At 33.5% G+C, this 14446-nt stretch overlaps 1 protein-coding gene across 1 annotated transcript in view; it reads right to left on the bottom strand.

Annotated features, from left to right (window-relative positions):
* Window positions 1-2388: 2388 nt before the first annotated feature.
* The window catches only part of LOC149548226 (Nucleotide-sugar transporter family protein), an 80280-nt gene continuing 68222 nt past the window's right edge, over window positions 2389-14446 (bottom strand). The window contains exons 6-8 of the mRNA XM_089792277.1: window positions 3912-4098; window positions 3202-3279; window positions 2389-3029 (exon numbers count right to left, since the gene is read on the bottom strand). Of these exons, the coding sequence (XP_089648403.1) occupies window positions 2886-3029; window positions 3202-3279; window positions 3912-4098 (409 nt within the window). The 3' untranslated portion in view covers window positions 2389-2885. The remainder of the gene's footprint in view (window positions 3030-3201; window positions 3280-3911; window positions 4099-14446) is intronic.

Raw genomic sequence — 14446 nt, 5'->3', positions numbered from 1 at the left:
ATAGAAACAAAATTTCTTTTTATGACAAGTACAAACAATACGTTCTTAAGTTGAAGAGTAATACCTGAATTTAGTTGAATTGAACATGATCCAATACCTTTTACATTGTGTAGTGTTGTCTCCAATGATTACTTCTTCAAAGGAGTATTCTTCAAAGCTTTCAAATTTATCTCTAACCCCGTGATATGACATGATGCTCCACTGTCTAAAATCCAAGTGTTTTTGTTGGAGTTTAATTCACTTGAGAGTGCTAGATAGAATGTGAAGTTTTCATCTTTGATTTATGCTAGAGATGCTTGAATTTCTTTCATTCAAGGAAAAAGTTACGAGTCTGACCAAATTTGTCACACTTGAAGCATTGTACTTTTGACCAATCTCGTTTCTTGTATGATTTGTTGAATCCTTTTCTATTTCATTTAAGTTTACCTTTCTTTCTTTTTCTATTGGTGTAGCTTGAATGTCTCCCTCTTGATTTAAAGTGATTCCTCTAGAAACTAATCTTGATTCTTCTTGAGTACATTTGTTCTTGAGTACTTCAAACTTAGGAAGATCAGGTTGAGAATTTAGACCACAAATAAATGTTTCCCAAGATAGTGGTAGTCCTTTTAGAGCTATAATGTCAAATTCTTTATCATCTACTTGACTTCCAATGGTCGCAAGTTGATCTTTCAACTTTGAAATTCCAAAGAAATAAGATGTTATTGATTCTCCATTATTCATTTTGATCTATAGTAGATCTTGTTTTAATGTTAGCAATCTACTAGTGTTATTAATTTCAAAAATATTTTTAATTGTTGAAATCATCTCAAAAGTTGTCTTAAGACTTGATATAGAAGGAAGAATGTGATCCTTTACCAAATCTATAATAATTTGCATGGTTTTGATGTTGTGTTCTTTCCATGTTGTCTTGTTTGGATCATTTTCTAGTATCAGTTTATTTTAATCTATATATTCCTCTAATTCCATCTTGTAAAATAATCATTACTCAAATCTTCCATGAGGGAAAGTTTGAAGCCCCTTCAAATCCATCCTCTAATCTTACGTGATTCACCATTTTGAGTTGAAGATATTTAGAATTTCATATTTAACAATTCTAATATTGAATTTCTCTATCAAGATGGTTCTAATACCATGTAAAAGCTTTCAGGACCTCTGATAGAGATATATTGAATCTCCCTTGATAGTAATATCAATATGCTGATATAGAATTATCAGTACTATATAGATGCACTTGTATCTTATTTGGATTACTAATAATAATAATAATCTACTTTCATATATATACTTGATATGCCAAGTATATTAGTAATGCCTGCAATTCACAAACTGAACTATATGTATTGTATTATCTATTGTAAGACAATTTGTATTATCTATTGTAAGACAATCACATGCATATTGTCACTAAAGGAGAACTATGCATTGTCGTGGTTTGATGATATAACTCATCCAACGATTGATCAGTATTAAGTACAAGTAAAGGTGCACATCTCGTAGGGACATGACTATACGTGGCCAATGGCCACGTAGAGTCGTGGGGGGCCATGTACTTCTAATTAGCCGTCAGCACCAATAACAACCCGATACTAATCAAGCACTGATAACAATAGGAATATTTACAATAATGATTAAGAATATAATAACTAGTGGTCAATACATATTAGTGATTGTGTGTATGTGCGCGCACATTAAAAATAAAGGTGTCAATTATCTATAAAACTGATGAACAAATGAGCATCAACACAAATAGTAGAAAACCCCTCCATAAAGATAACAAAGGCGAGGCATGATAGGTCCACTAAAAAGTGTGCCACTAAGAAGAAGGCAAAACACAAATAGAGAATAATCTTGGCTTACTTGTAAATGACCAGCAAAATTTGAATCAACCTCTGTTGCCATTACTATTCCTTGCAAACCTCTACTTCTAAGTTGAAACAAAATCTTTGGCTTCCATTTGAAATAGCATTAGAGCATCAGATTTGCAAAGGTTTGAAACTCTATTCTATATAAGCCTTAAATTTCATCAATGCCTAAAAAAAAAAAAATCTTCATTCTAGCAACTATGAACTTTGATACCATGTAAAAAATTGTGCTCTAAAAGCATTTACAATTTTGGCTAACATGCAAACATTGAATCTAGCTAGAAAAGAAAGAATTAACATGTTAGTAGAAGAGGAAAAGTTGAAACGAGAATAAAAACAATAAACTCTTTCCCATTGAATTACATTTGAATACAATTACAGAATATAGACTTCATGAGAGCAAAAAGCAGAGGAAGAAAAAGAATACAACTGAAAAAACAGAGATATTCCTCAGCTTAAAAAAAACTTTATCCAAAAGGTCACAGATACAACAAGTTGCAAAAACAACTATCCTTAAAAGTAGGGATGAAAAAACAAACGCTGCTAATTTTATTGCACTAACACTAATATGTGAATTACTTAGTAATTGGTAGTTCTGGATTTGGAGGAAAAATAACAAGTAAATTGGAGAGATCAAAAATACCATTCTTCAATCATTTGTGTTGAAGAATATTTGTTCACACTTGTCAGGAGTGAAACAAGAATAACTGAATGGTACTTTGGTCACCACACAACTTTGACTTCGATTATTGGGATAAGGACTCCATTCCTGTATCCATATTTACAGTTGCTCTATTTGTATATATTATAGCCATATGGTATATGCCCTTATAAATCTGTCAACATACCTTGAGTTCAAAATGGCATCCCATTATTGTATACATAATAGGTACAACATCGACTGATAGTAAGCCATATGTTAATTCAAATAGATAATGAAAAGTACGGATTCCCAAAAATAGTGCCATTTACAATTACTGTAAAAAATTTGCCTTTGCCAACACAATAACAGTAAACGGAATCTCATGATTCAGCTCTTTCATCTATTTTTACTGCATTAAGAGTTTCTGTTGGTAGCTTTGGTTTAGATGGCAAATCTACAAGCATATGACCAGGTGTAAAATACATTTGGAGAGACATAATGCAGATCAAGACGCCCAAAAAGAGCTGAAAAATAAAAGGCATTTAGGTCAGTCTTATGGAAATTACAATCTGCTAATGGGGAGATAAAATAATATCCAGTAGTTAACAAATGCACATGGTACTGGAGAAAGTTCTAATACAGAAGGTAATGATAAAACAGGAAAGTGAAACAAGTGGCAAGTAAAAATTATCATACCTGCAATGTTGGCTTGAAATCAAACAAATAAACTGACAAAACCATGGTAAGAAGCATCGCCATAGATGTTGCATAGACCTTTGTAAACATGGATATTCACTCTTAAGTATGTGCACAATATAGAGAAGAACAATTAAATAAATTATAAACTGGATTGATTTTGGATATTGCAGTCTCTGCCAATTTCCATATTATGCCACCAAAAAACCAAACTTATTGTGCTTCAAAGAGCATATTATAAAGAAAGAAATCATTGAAAAACAACCCATGTAATGGCAAAGCATATTGATATCCCATCTATAAGGACCTTAAGTTGCCTTAGGCATTGGTAATTAGGGAAGTGCATAATAATTATTTGAACGAGAATATCCAGTTGCAAGTTGTTATTCTACCTATTCAAACTTGGAAATATAATGTATGTAATCAGACCTGCTGGAAAGAAGAATGCGGCATTTTGTTTAACTTTTGCCATTAAAGGTCACTATTTTTTCCTTAATAAAACCTGTAAATCATTGCTAATCAAAGAAAGAGGACAAATTAAATCATCTATATTAAAACCTGTAATGCACCAAGTGCAATTGGGCAGGGATTTCATTGCACATTCTTTACTTTCAAACTCTATGATACATAATTGCTTTCTACCTATCAAAAGACATTCATACTATCAACAATAGGAGATAAATAAATTGGAAGGGGCAAAATGACTTCACCTTGACAATATTGTCTGCATATTTCATCAGCCAGGAGACTAGTAAACCAGTGGAACCCAGATTTAGGACAACCAGCCATGTTATATAGTCATAATTATTGAAAAGGTGTTGCCACCATGGTCCTCTTTCAAATCCAGCAGTAAAATCATCCATTATCAATCTTAACATATTGAAAAGCACACCAAACCTGCAGAACAGTATCCAGCCACAACTTAATACTCTCTGCTGGCATGTACATTTCAAGAACTGAAAAAATAAATGGGCCAGACATGATGACGTGGTACTATGAAGAAACATTCAAAGTTTTAAGAGAATCTATGACAGCATAAAAAGGATTAAGCTTGAAAAAAAACTCACTGCAGAAACAATGGACAATCATTTATTTGCCCAGTCAAATCAGAATTCTACATCCATATCAACTCTCTATTTACACATTCATATGGAAGATATACAAGGCAATAAAAATTCCATCAGTGCTGGGGGATCTCCATCCACTTTGTACACACTTGAATATGAGCACCTGATGTTCTATACAATGGCATATGGCATTAGATGAGCATAAGACCACTAAGCCAGCTGATTGTTTGCAATACAATTTCATTTCTCCATTATATCTAGTATTTATTATACTTATTTATGTTGCCTCATAAGATTAGTGTGATATCAAAGCTAGTTAATATGCATTGTTATTGAACTTTAATTATAATAATAAGCCAATGCCCTTATTTTTAGTAAATTAATTAGTATGTGTGGTGGTTAATATCAAGTTTCTGATATGATAGATAGGTGGTTGGCAGGAGAAGCCTGTTTGTCAAGGAATAGTTGCAAATTTGTAATGTGAATTATTCTCCTTCAGCTGCCCTTTATCACCCTGACAATATCACAGAGTATAATTCGAAGGTTGATTGAAAACAATTCTACACAGTTGAATCCAGAAATCTTATGCAATAAACACAATGGACTGTGGAAATCTAATGATTTGAATCTAAATTGTTTTATCTTGTAAACATGATCTGAATATTATATAAGTATTGTTCTGAAATTTATAGTGTAATTTTTTCTCCTGTGTGCTTCTTGATGCTACAAATAGTAGCTAAGCAAGAGAAGGAAATGGAGAAATGGTGGTTGAGATGTGTTGATGGGTTTTTTATGATCATACCAACACAGAATAAAGTTTTTGACATACATAGTGGCGAACCCTAGATGAATCTGTTAGAAAGTAAAGTCCACCAAGAAAACTGAGAGGGGGGAGTGTGAATCAGTTATGCTCTTAAAACGATTCTCAATATCTTTATTAATTCTAAAACATGTAAACACTAGATGCAACAACCATAGAAAGATAGTCGTGCACAATAACACCAGATATGTTAACTAAGGAAACCCTTGATCGGAGTGAAAACTCTAGTGGGGATGGTACCCACAAAATGATGTACTAATATAGAAGTTCCTTCTTAGAGGATAGACCCTATTAGGAGTCAATGAAATACAATCAGTACATATGACTACATATTAGGAGACTTTGAATCCTTGTTAGGAGATTCCAACCTTGTTAGGAGTTGTGCCAACTCTATTAGGAGTTGAAAGCAGGACAACTGAACCCACTGTCCAAATAGCCTCAGTACTATTCATTTTGAATAATACAGTGCGAAACAACAACCGTCCAACCAGCAACTTGTCTTGCCAAATACAATTCCTTGTAAGCTCATTGTGCCTCAATCACACCAAACCTTGTTTTGATCTTCATAAGTTCGCACAATACATATTACAAAGATATGAATGCAATTTATTACATTACATCCAAAGAAAACATCTTTCCTTTATACCAAGTCCTAAAACAAATTATTGAGTCGGCCTTGAGGCTTTTCCAATTTTACAATAATAATATAGGACCATCTTAAGATATTACAATACACGTTATATTACAATATTACACTTTATCCAAGATTAGAAACAAACCTTCGGCACGCAGTCTTCATAACTTTCCACTCAATGATCTTCAGATTATGCCCTCTTAACCAAGGCATCTCTAACATGTCTTCAACCTCTGTCTCAATCCGCTTAAGCCAATTCCATCCCTCTAAGGAGATAGAATCAAAACAATAGTACATGCTTTTCAAAAAGCATTGTCTGAAAGATGCCTTCACTCAAATCTTCATAACTCTATCCAATCTTCATATTTCCATATGCACTCTTAACTGTAGCATCTAGACATACTGTAGAACATAACCTCAAGTGCACATAAGTTGATCTTCAATCCATGAACCACTTCAAATGCTTCTACCTTTGTAACTCTGCCAGTCTTCACAAAATAACAATATGTTGACATCAATGACAAACACAGTCATGAATGCAACACATAAGCTCTGAATTGTGTCTCTAGCAATGCTATTATACTCCCCCATAGGAATATCATCAGCATTCATGCCAACAATCTCTCCCTTTGGCATTGATGGCAACATAGATAAAAAACATCTAAGTTCCAAGAATACCAAATATACTTCTTCATCATCTGCCTTTACTCCCTCATTCATGGTGTCCATGAGTTTCATCTGTATGTTTACATTCATCTCAATCTCAGAGAATATATCCTTGCATCCTTTACAACTTGTCATATCAGCAACCAATATGCACAAGGAAGGTGTTAATCTCCCCCATACATCAACATCTTTCTTAAATCCTCTTCATCAATCAATAAACACATCTCTCCCTCAAGTATAATGTTTTTCAAGTACTCATCTCTCCCCCATTGACATCAATGACAAAGATATCATTATGTCAATTCTAGAAGTTCAATCATTTCCAGAACAATTTGTTCAAACTCCAGTGTCCAAAGACACTAATATACACCAATGCCAAGTCCTCAATGACTCAGCTCAAACATATATACTCCCCCAAGGAGAAACATCAAGTATCCAGTCTAGGTAAGAATAGTTCTTTGCTACTAGTTGGATTGATGCAACCTCTCAATTAACTACTCAAAAGTAGGTTGGGACATAACCACAAGCATACCTCTCAAATATTCAAATGTGTTCTTAGCTGAAGGTTTTGTGAATATAATTGTTATCTGCTCCTTTGTGCTAACATATTCCAATCTGATTTCTTTTTGTGCAACTTTCTCTCTCAAAAAGTGATACTTAATAGATATATGCTTTGCCTTTGAATGTAAAACTAGATTCTTTGACATACTTACAGTACTTGTGTTATCACAAAGGGCGATTAGAGGCTCAATGAACTCTATCCCAATGTCTTTTAGCATCTGCTTCATCAAAATGATCTGATTACAATTATTTGTTGCTGCTACATACTTTGCTTCTGTTGTACTCTATGAAATGCAATCTTGTTTCTTGCTCAACCGAGAAACCAATCTTCCTCCCAAGAAAAATGCTCCACCACTAGTGTTTTTTCTACCATCTTCACTTCCTGCCCAATCAACATCAGTGTATGCACATAAAGTGAAATCATGTGATCTAGATACCATAATCCATAATTAGGTGTGTTTTTCCTTTCTACTGCTGCATAATGTGTCTCTTTAGGATCTGCCCAAAATCTTGCCACAATCCCAACTGCTTTAGCTATATCTGGTCTTGTATGTGTCAAATATTGCAATCCACCAATCATAGATCTGTACTTTTTATGTTCAATTGTAGGGGATTCATCTTTGCTAAATAACTTACATCCAGTTACCATAGGTGTTCCAACAAGTTTACAACTTTCCAATCCAAATCTTTTTGATACTTCGTTTGTGATATAAAAATGTCATCTTTGTTCTGTGCAATTTGTAATCCCAATAAGTGTTTCATTTCTCCAATCATACTCCTCTCAAATTCTTTCTTCATTTCTTTTATAAATGCCTCACTTGCTTCATCATTTCCTCCAAAAATAATGTAATACACAAATACTACAACAATCAGTAAGTCTTTTTCATTCTTTCTCAAATAGAAGTTACTATCAGCATCACATTTCACAAATCCCAAATTTGTCGAAGTATTTATCTAATCTCACATACCAAGCTCTAGGTGCTTGTTTCAACCCATACAATGCCTTTTTCTATCTACAAACCACATCCTCTTTATCTATAAAAGGAAAACCATCAAGTTGTTCAACATATACCTCTTCTTCTAGTTTTCCATTTAGAAAAAGCTGATTTGACATCCATTTGATAAACTTTAAAGTTCTTGTTAGTTGCATATACCAAAACATTCTTATTGCCTCTAGTCTAGCAACAAGTGCAAAAGTTTCTTCAAAGCCAATTCCTTCTTACTATGAATAACCATTACATACCAATCTTACTTTGTTTCTCACAACTTCACCTTGTTCATTCATCTTGTTTCTAAATACCCATTTAGTTCCAATAACATTCTTAGCTTTAGGTCTAGGAACCAATTTCCAAATCTTGTTTTTTTCAATCTGATCTAATTCTTCTTTCTTAGCTTTTATCCAATAATCATCTTTACAAGCTTCATGAGCATTCTTGGGTTCAACTTGAGAAATTAAACATAATTCTTCATGTATCTTGTTCCTTGTCATAACTCCTTTGTCCTTACCTCCAATGATCTGTTCGGCAAGGTGGTTCTTTGCCACATTTCTGTTAGGTGTCACTTGTTCAATTTTGACTTCTACTCTAGGTTCTTCTCTCTGTTCTTCTCTTATTTCAGTCTACAAATTAGTGTTAGTTTCATAAAAGAACTCCTGCTCATCATTTTGCTTGTTAGTTCTTTGATTATGATCCTCATTAGAGTTATAATCAAGTATCCTTTCTTGAATTCTAAACTTTTCATCAACTCTCACATTAGCAATCTCAACAATTAATGCAGGAGCATCCTGGGTGTAAGAGCAATCTTGCATCACCCCAAAATATTTCCTTTTTGTTTCTTGAATAAAGGTTATCTCAGTGCAGAGTTGTTGTTTTTGGAAGCTTGCTACTTAGTCAGTCGTACGAGCTTGGAATGTCCTAATTTGAGAGGTGGATGTTCATCTTGGATATATTAGCCTACCAGCTGAGGCTTAGTGCCATATCATGAGTATTCATGGATTTATTGCAGATTTTTGGTGTGCAATTTTGGTATAAAAACTTCAGGCTCACCATTGAAGCCTTGAACATCCTCAAATGAAGCCTGAGAACTTGATGGATGGGCACCTGCGCAGATCCGAGCCTGTAGATCAGAAGCTGACAATTTTGAAAAGTGGTTATAATAGCCAATCAAAGCAACAGTTCTAAAGTTATGGCCTTCCGAAGTTGGGCCAACCAAAAACTTTCAAAATAAATGTCAAAGGTGTATTTGGTCGACTCTATATGTATTGTTAGGGTCCGTCGGCCCTACGTGTTAAGTTTTAGTGTCTAGAAGCTTCCCGAGCGGCATAAAATTGTCTATTTAAAAAATGTCCATACATTGACTAGGATAGCTATGAATGATAGTTCGCAGCTTTGTCTTGCAGGTTACTGTAATGAAGGCACCCATGTGGGTTAGCATATTGTAATTTTGAATTATGTAATTCCGCATTTGGGGTGATAATAAGAATGTAACATCCAATTTTCTCAGGTCTTCACTAACAACTAACATATCCAAGAAATACAGTTATTACTTCATTTTCATAGGAAGACAATTATATCAGTTACTTCATGTGAATGAGATTTAACGGTTACAATCAGTTAAACAAAATTCCATAACGAACAATTGAAAACACTATCAATGAATTTACTACGAAAATTAAAATCTACATACCATAGAATTCAAAACCAAAATCAATCTAGGAATGCTTCTACAAACACCCAGGTTAGTTCACAAATACCACTTAGATTCAAATGTTGATTACCATCTAATACCATTATATAAAAATCAAAAGATGATTACCATCAAATACCACTATATCAAATCAAATGACGATTACCATCAAATACCACTATATCAATTAGGGCATCACATACCGTTGTATTGATTAAAGCATCAATTACCATTGGATCATTTAGGGCATCAAATACCACTGCATCATTCAAGACATCAAATACCACTGTATCATTTAGGGCATCAGATACCACTGTATCGTTTAGGACATCAGGTACCACTATATCATTTGGGGCGTCAATTAACTTCGTTTCATTCATTTTCTTCCTATTGCTAACTGTGGCAATAACATAAGATTAGAAGTTATGCTCATAATCACTATTCTTATAAATGAATGACTGAAATAATAATCCTATAGATATATTTCATATTCAGTTGGAAGATCAATCAATCTAAATGATTACCAATTAAATTGATGAGAAAGGTTGCTTTCATCAAAGGAAATAAACGAATTCAATGATATAAATTAATCCATCATATCTTCTAATTGTATCATAAAAGTAAAAATACTTGCCACCAATAAATGTTTGAATGCTCAACTTATCTTTATCAGATGCACGTCCTAACATCTTGTGGAGAGGGGAAACATTGTCAGGGGTTTAACCACCCAACCACGGACCTTATACATATCCCCACACTTTCTCTAATTACAAAGGCCCTCCCTACTCGACACAGACATGAAACACCTTGTCAGCCACTGAGCATCCTGGTACTTAATCACACCACTCGACTTGACAACAGAGTATGTATTGGACATGCATGAGCTATCAAATTATTCCTTTTAGAATAATAAATAATTGTTATGTCACATCTGAATTTTGTTTTCATGCTAATGCAGATTCCTCTCTCTCACCTCTTCACCCTTTTCCTTGGCTGTACAAATGGGTGAGTCCTAAGTGATTGAATCTCAGAGCAACCAGCTCTTTCTGCTGATCCTCAACTGATATAAGAATGTTATATGTTTCCAGCTCATCACAATCTATGATTCTGATAAATCTAATCTTTAAGACTTGCATAATAAATATCATTTGATTCTGACTTTCAATGGTATAAATAAAATATGATAGCATGTCATGGATACTTGGCTTTTATTTATCATAAACAGCTCTATCTTAGAGAAGGTCTAACTGATGATATTTAAGCAAGATGATTTGCATCATGATACAAGACTGTATCTTACTGTTATAGTAAATTGGAATGCAGCAATATCTAATATTAAAACATATTGCAATGCTTGGAATATGAACACCACATAACCTGATAAAATCTGGAAATAAAATGGTGTCTTGCTGGACGCTATCAATCAGCCCCACCTCTTCACGAAAGAAGCGCAAATTCCAATGTGATTAAAAATCACGTCTTCAGTAAATTATCAATGGCAAATCATGGAAGGAATATGCAATGATTAACAATAGTAAATTGCAAAAATATCCATAATATAAAAAGAAGACAGGTGCTAAAAAGAAGTCGGGTGATATGTTTTTATGCCCTCCGCCTCTCTTGGCTTCATAACAAAAGGTATTTGAAAGTCTCTTTGGCTTCTAAGAAGCCGTAACTTACCAAGAAGAGACATGGCTCTTGATCGCCAATAAAATGTGCCAAATATTCATTTTGGTTTTCAAGTAAAGAATTGAATAAATAAGAAAAAGAATTTGAAAGGTTACAAATTAAAAGACAATATAAACATATTTATTTACTTGCACGTAAATATATCTTATTAAGATGGCCCATGGTAATTGTTTATCCAAAGTCGTACCTTTTAAATATGTATATCTAAATACATGTTTCATCTTAGAGGATTTATTCTTCATGTACATGCATTTAAATGTACGTATTAAATAGATAAAGTCTTGTATAAAAAATTATATTATGATGTCACCATTAATTTGTATTTGTGTACGCATATAAAAATGTATTATAATGATGTGGTAAAAACATCAACCAAAAGCCATTTGAGGTACGCATTAATTAAGTTAAAATGATTAATATTTTAAATGTTTATTTAATAGCTCATGCATGTCTAATGTGTGTATCTTGTTATGCAGTCGCTAGGTCCTCAACCATGGTGATTCATGATTCATACCCATTTGCCCAGTGATGGTGATGCTCCTATGCCCAATTCTTTTCTGACAATGCTTCCACCCCTTCAACGTGCACCCTACAAGGAAATTCTCCGCAGTTAAATCATATTACCATAATAAATTATTAATCATATATAATCATAACGGCTAACCGCCTTGTCAATTCCATGAATTCATGATAAATAATCAACTAGCATGTTATCTTCATATGAAATTATAACAACTAACCATCTTACCATTTCGCAAGATTATAACAAATTTAATTGTCAACTAACTTCATGTGAACCTCAACGGCTATATGAACATTTTATATTGAGTCAAAAATTGGCATGTAACAAAGAAGCCCATATTTTGTTCTCACAAATTGTTGTTATTTCTTTGTTTTGTTATGTGTTTAAGGTATTAAGGGGAGCAACCTTTATCAACTATAGTCTTTGATATTTGATTAAAACATCTATATGCTTTGCTTTTCAACGAATATCCAAAAAACATTCCTTCATCACTTCTATAATCAAACTTTCCAATATCATCATCTCTCTTAATATAACATTAACTTCCAAAGATTCTAAAGTACTCTACAGTAGGTGCATGTCCAAACCAAAGTTCATAGGGGGTCTTACCAGTGCCTTGTCTAAACACTCTATTCATAGCATAAACCATTGTATTTATTGCTTCTCTCCAAAAGATATGCGATACATTGTTTTCTAACAACATTGCTCTTGCTGCTTCAGCTACTGATTTGTTCCTCCTTTATGTTATCCCATTCTGCTATGGTGTTTTAGGGGCTAAAAATTGTCTCTTTATAATCATTATCTTCACAAAATTTGTTAAACTCATTTGAAATAAATTATCCCCCTCTATTAGATCTCAAGCAATTAATCTTCAAACCAAATTCATTCTCAACTCTACTCCTAATTATCTTGAATTTCTCAAAAGCTTCTGATTTTTTTCAAAGAAATTCAACCCACATCATTCTAGTGAAATCATCAACAAGAATCATAAAATACCTCTCACCATAGAATGTTGTAGTCTTTGTAGGACCACTCAAAACTGCGTGCACAATCTCCAACTTCACTAAAATAGTAAACTTTTTGCTCAGAAAAGAACTTTTCTTTTGTTTTGCCATCACACGTTCTTTGCACATCATGTTAGTAGGTTTCAAAACCTTAGGCAAGTCTCTAACTACAAATGTAGCACTAAACTTCACAATGTTATCAAAGTTGATATGACAAAATTTCTAATGTCATAGCCAACTGTCATCCACCTTAGCAACTAAACGTGTCATTTCAGTAGGATTCAACTGAAATTTATTACCTCTTGTTCTTGTACTAGTACCAATCTGTGTCATTCTTGTCTTTGATAATACATGTCTTCTCTGTGAACTGCAACTAATATCCCTTATCACCAAATTGCCCAACACTCAAAAGATTATGTTTCAAACCATCCAGAAAGTAAACATCCCCAATGTTAGTTTACCATCAAGTGTAATAGATTAGATCATTTCCTTTTTATATGATGTGTTGCATTATTTCCAACTCTAACTATTCCACCATCATATGATTTCAACAAATTTGTTCATGTCTCCTATCATATGATGGGAACAACCACTATCTATAATCCAATCAAACTTTTCTTTACAACTTGTGATACTAATGCTCTTTCTTCTTTTATTTCTTCTTTTACAGGGCTCTCTTCTTTAATAGCAACAAATCCAATTTCATCATCACTGTCAATCAAGAAGTCTACCATTTTTAAATCAAATTCACCATCCTCATTAACATAAAAGCAATCCTTAGGTACTCTTGATTTATAGGGTTTTCTAGGCTTGAACTTTTTTCCTCTTTTAGGACATTTAGAGTAATAATGACCAAATTCTTTACACGTCCAACAAACAAGAATTTTGTTACCTTTAGGTTCTCTCTTCATAGGCAAGGCAAGTCCTTTAATCTTCTTATCTTCATCATTTTTTCGGTTGCGACTAGCTTAGTTAGTCTCCACTTGTATTAGCACTTCTTGTCAACATAGGTCTATCTCTCTGTACACTAAAAGCAGTCTCTACTCTAGGCAATTCTCCACTTTGTTTCATCCACATTTCAGATGTATGCAATCTCACAAAAAAAACTCTTGTAAAGTTAGGTGTGCAAAGAATAACAGGCTCAATCATTTTTGTTGTCTGTTTATAAGTCGGTGTCAAGGTCTTCAATATTTTCTATACAACTTCATCCTGTAACTTTTCTCCTCCATAATTCTTTATTCCCGTGACAATCTCTAATATTCTAGCAAAATATTTTCTTATAGTTTCATATTCCAGCATCTTAGCATCTTGAAATAAACTTATCCAACTTTGTAATCTAGCCTTCTTAGCATGTTTATCACCCTCAAATGTACATTGTAAAGCATTCCAAATCTCATTAGCAAGTCTTAAAGTTTTTACCTCTCCATATTTGTGTTCAAGTAGAGCTGATAACAATGCTCTTCTCTAGAAAATATTCTGCATGAACAGATTTTCTCTGCTTCCTCACATCCTTCAAGCTTGTCTTCTTCAATCACAGCTTTAGGCTTTGTAGTAACCAACCAAAAGTCCAAACCCATGCATAGTATGTATGTCTTC

This window comes from Cupressus sempervirens, chromosome 7, assembly GCF_028749045.1.
Source record: "Cupressus sempervirens isolate cs-2001-9-10 chromosome 7, ASM2874904v1, whole genome shotgun sequence".
In the NCBI taxonomy this organism is placed as follows: Eukaryota; Viridiplantae; Streptophyta; class Pinopsida; order Cupressales; family Cupressaceae; genus Cupressus; species Cupressus sempervirens.
This window is presented reverse-complemented; position numbering and strand designations above follow the sequence as displayed.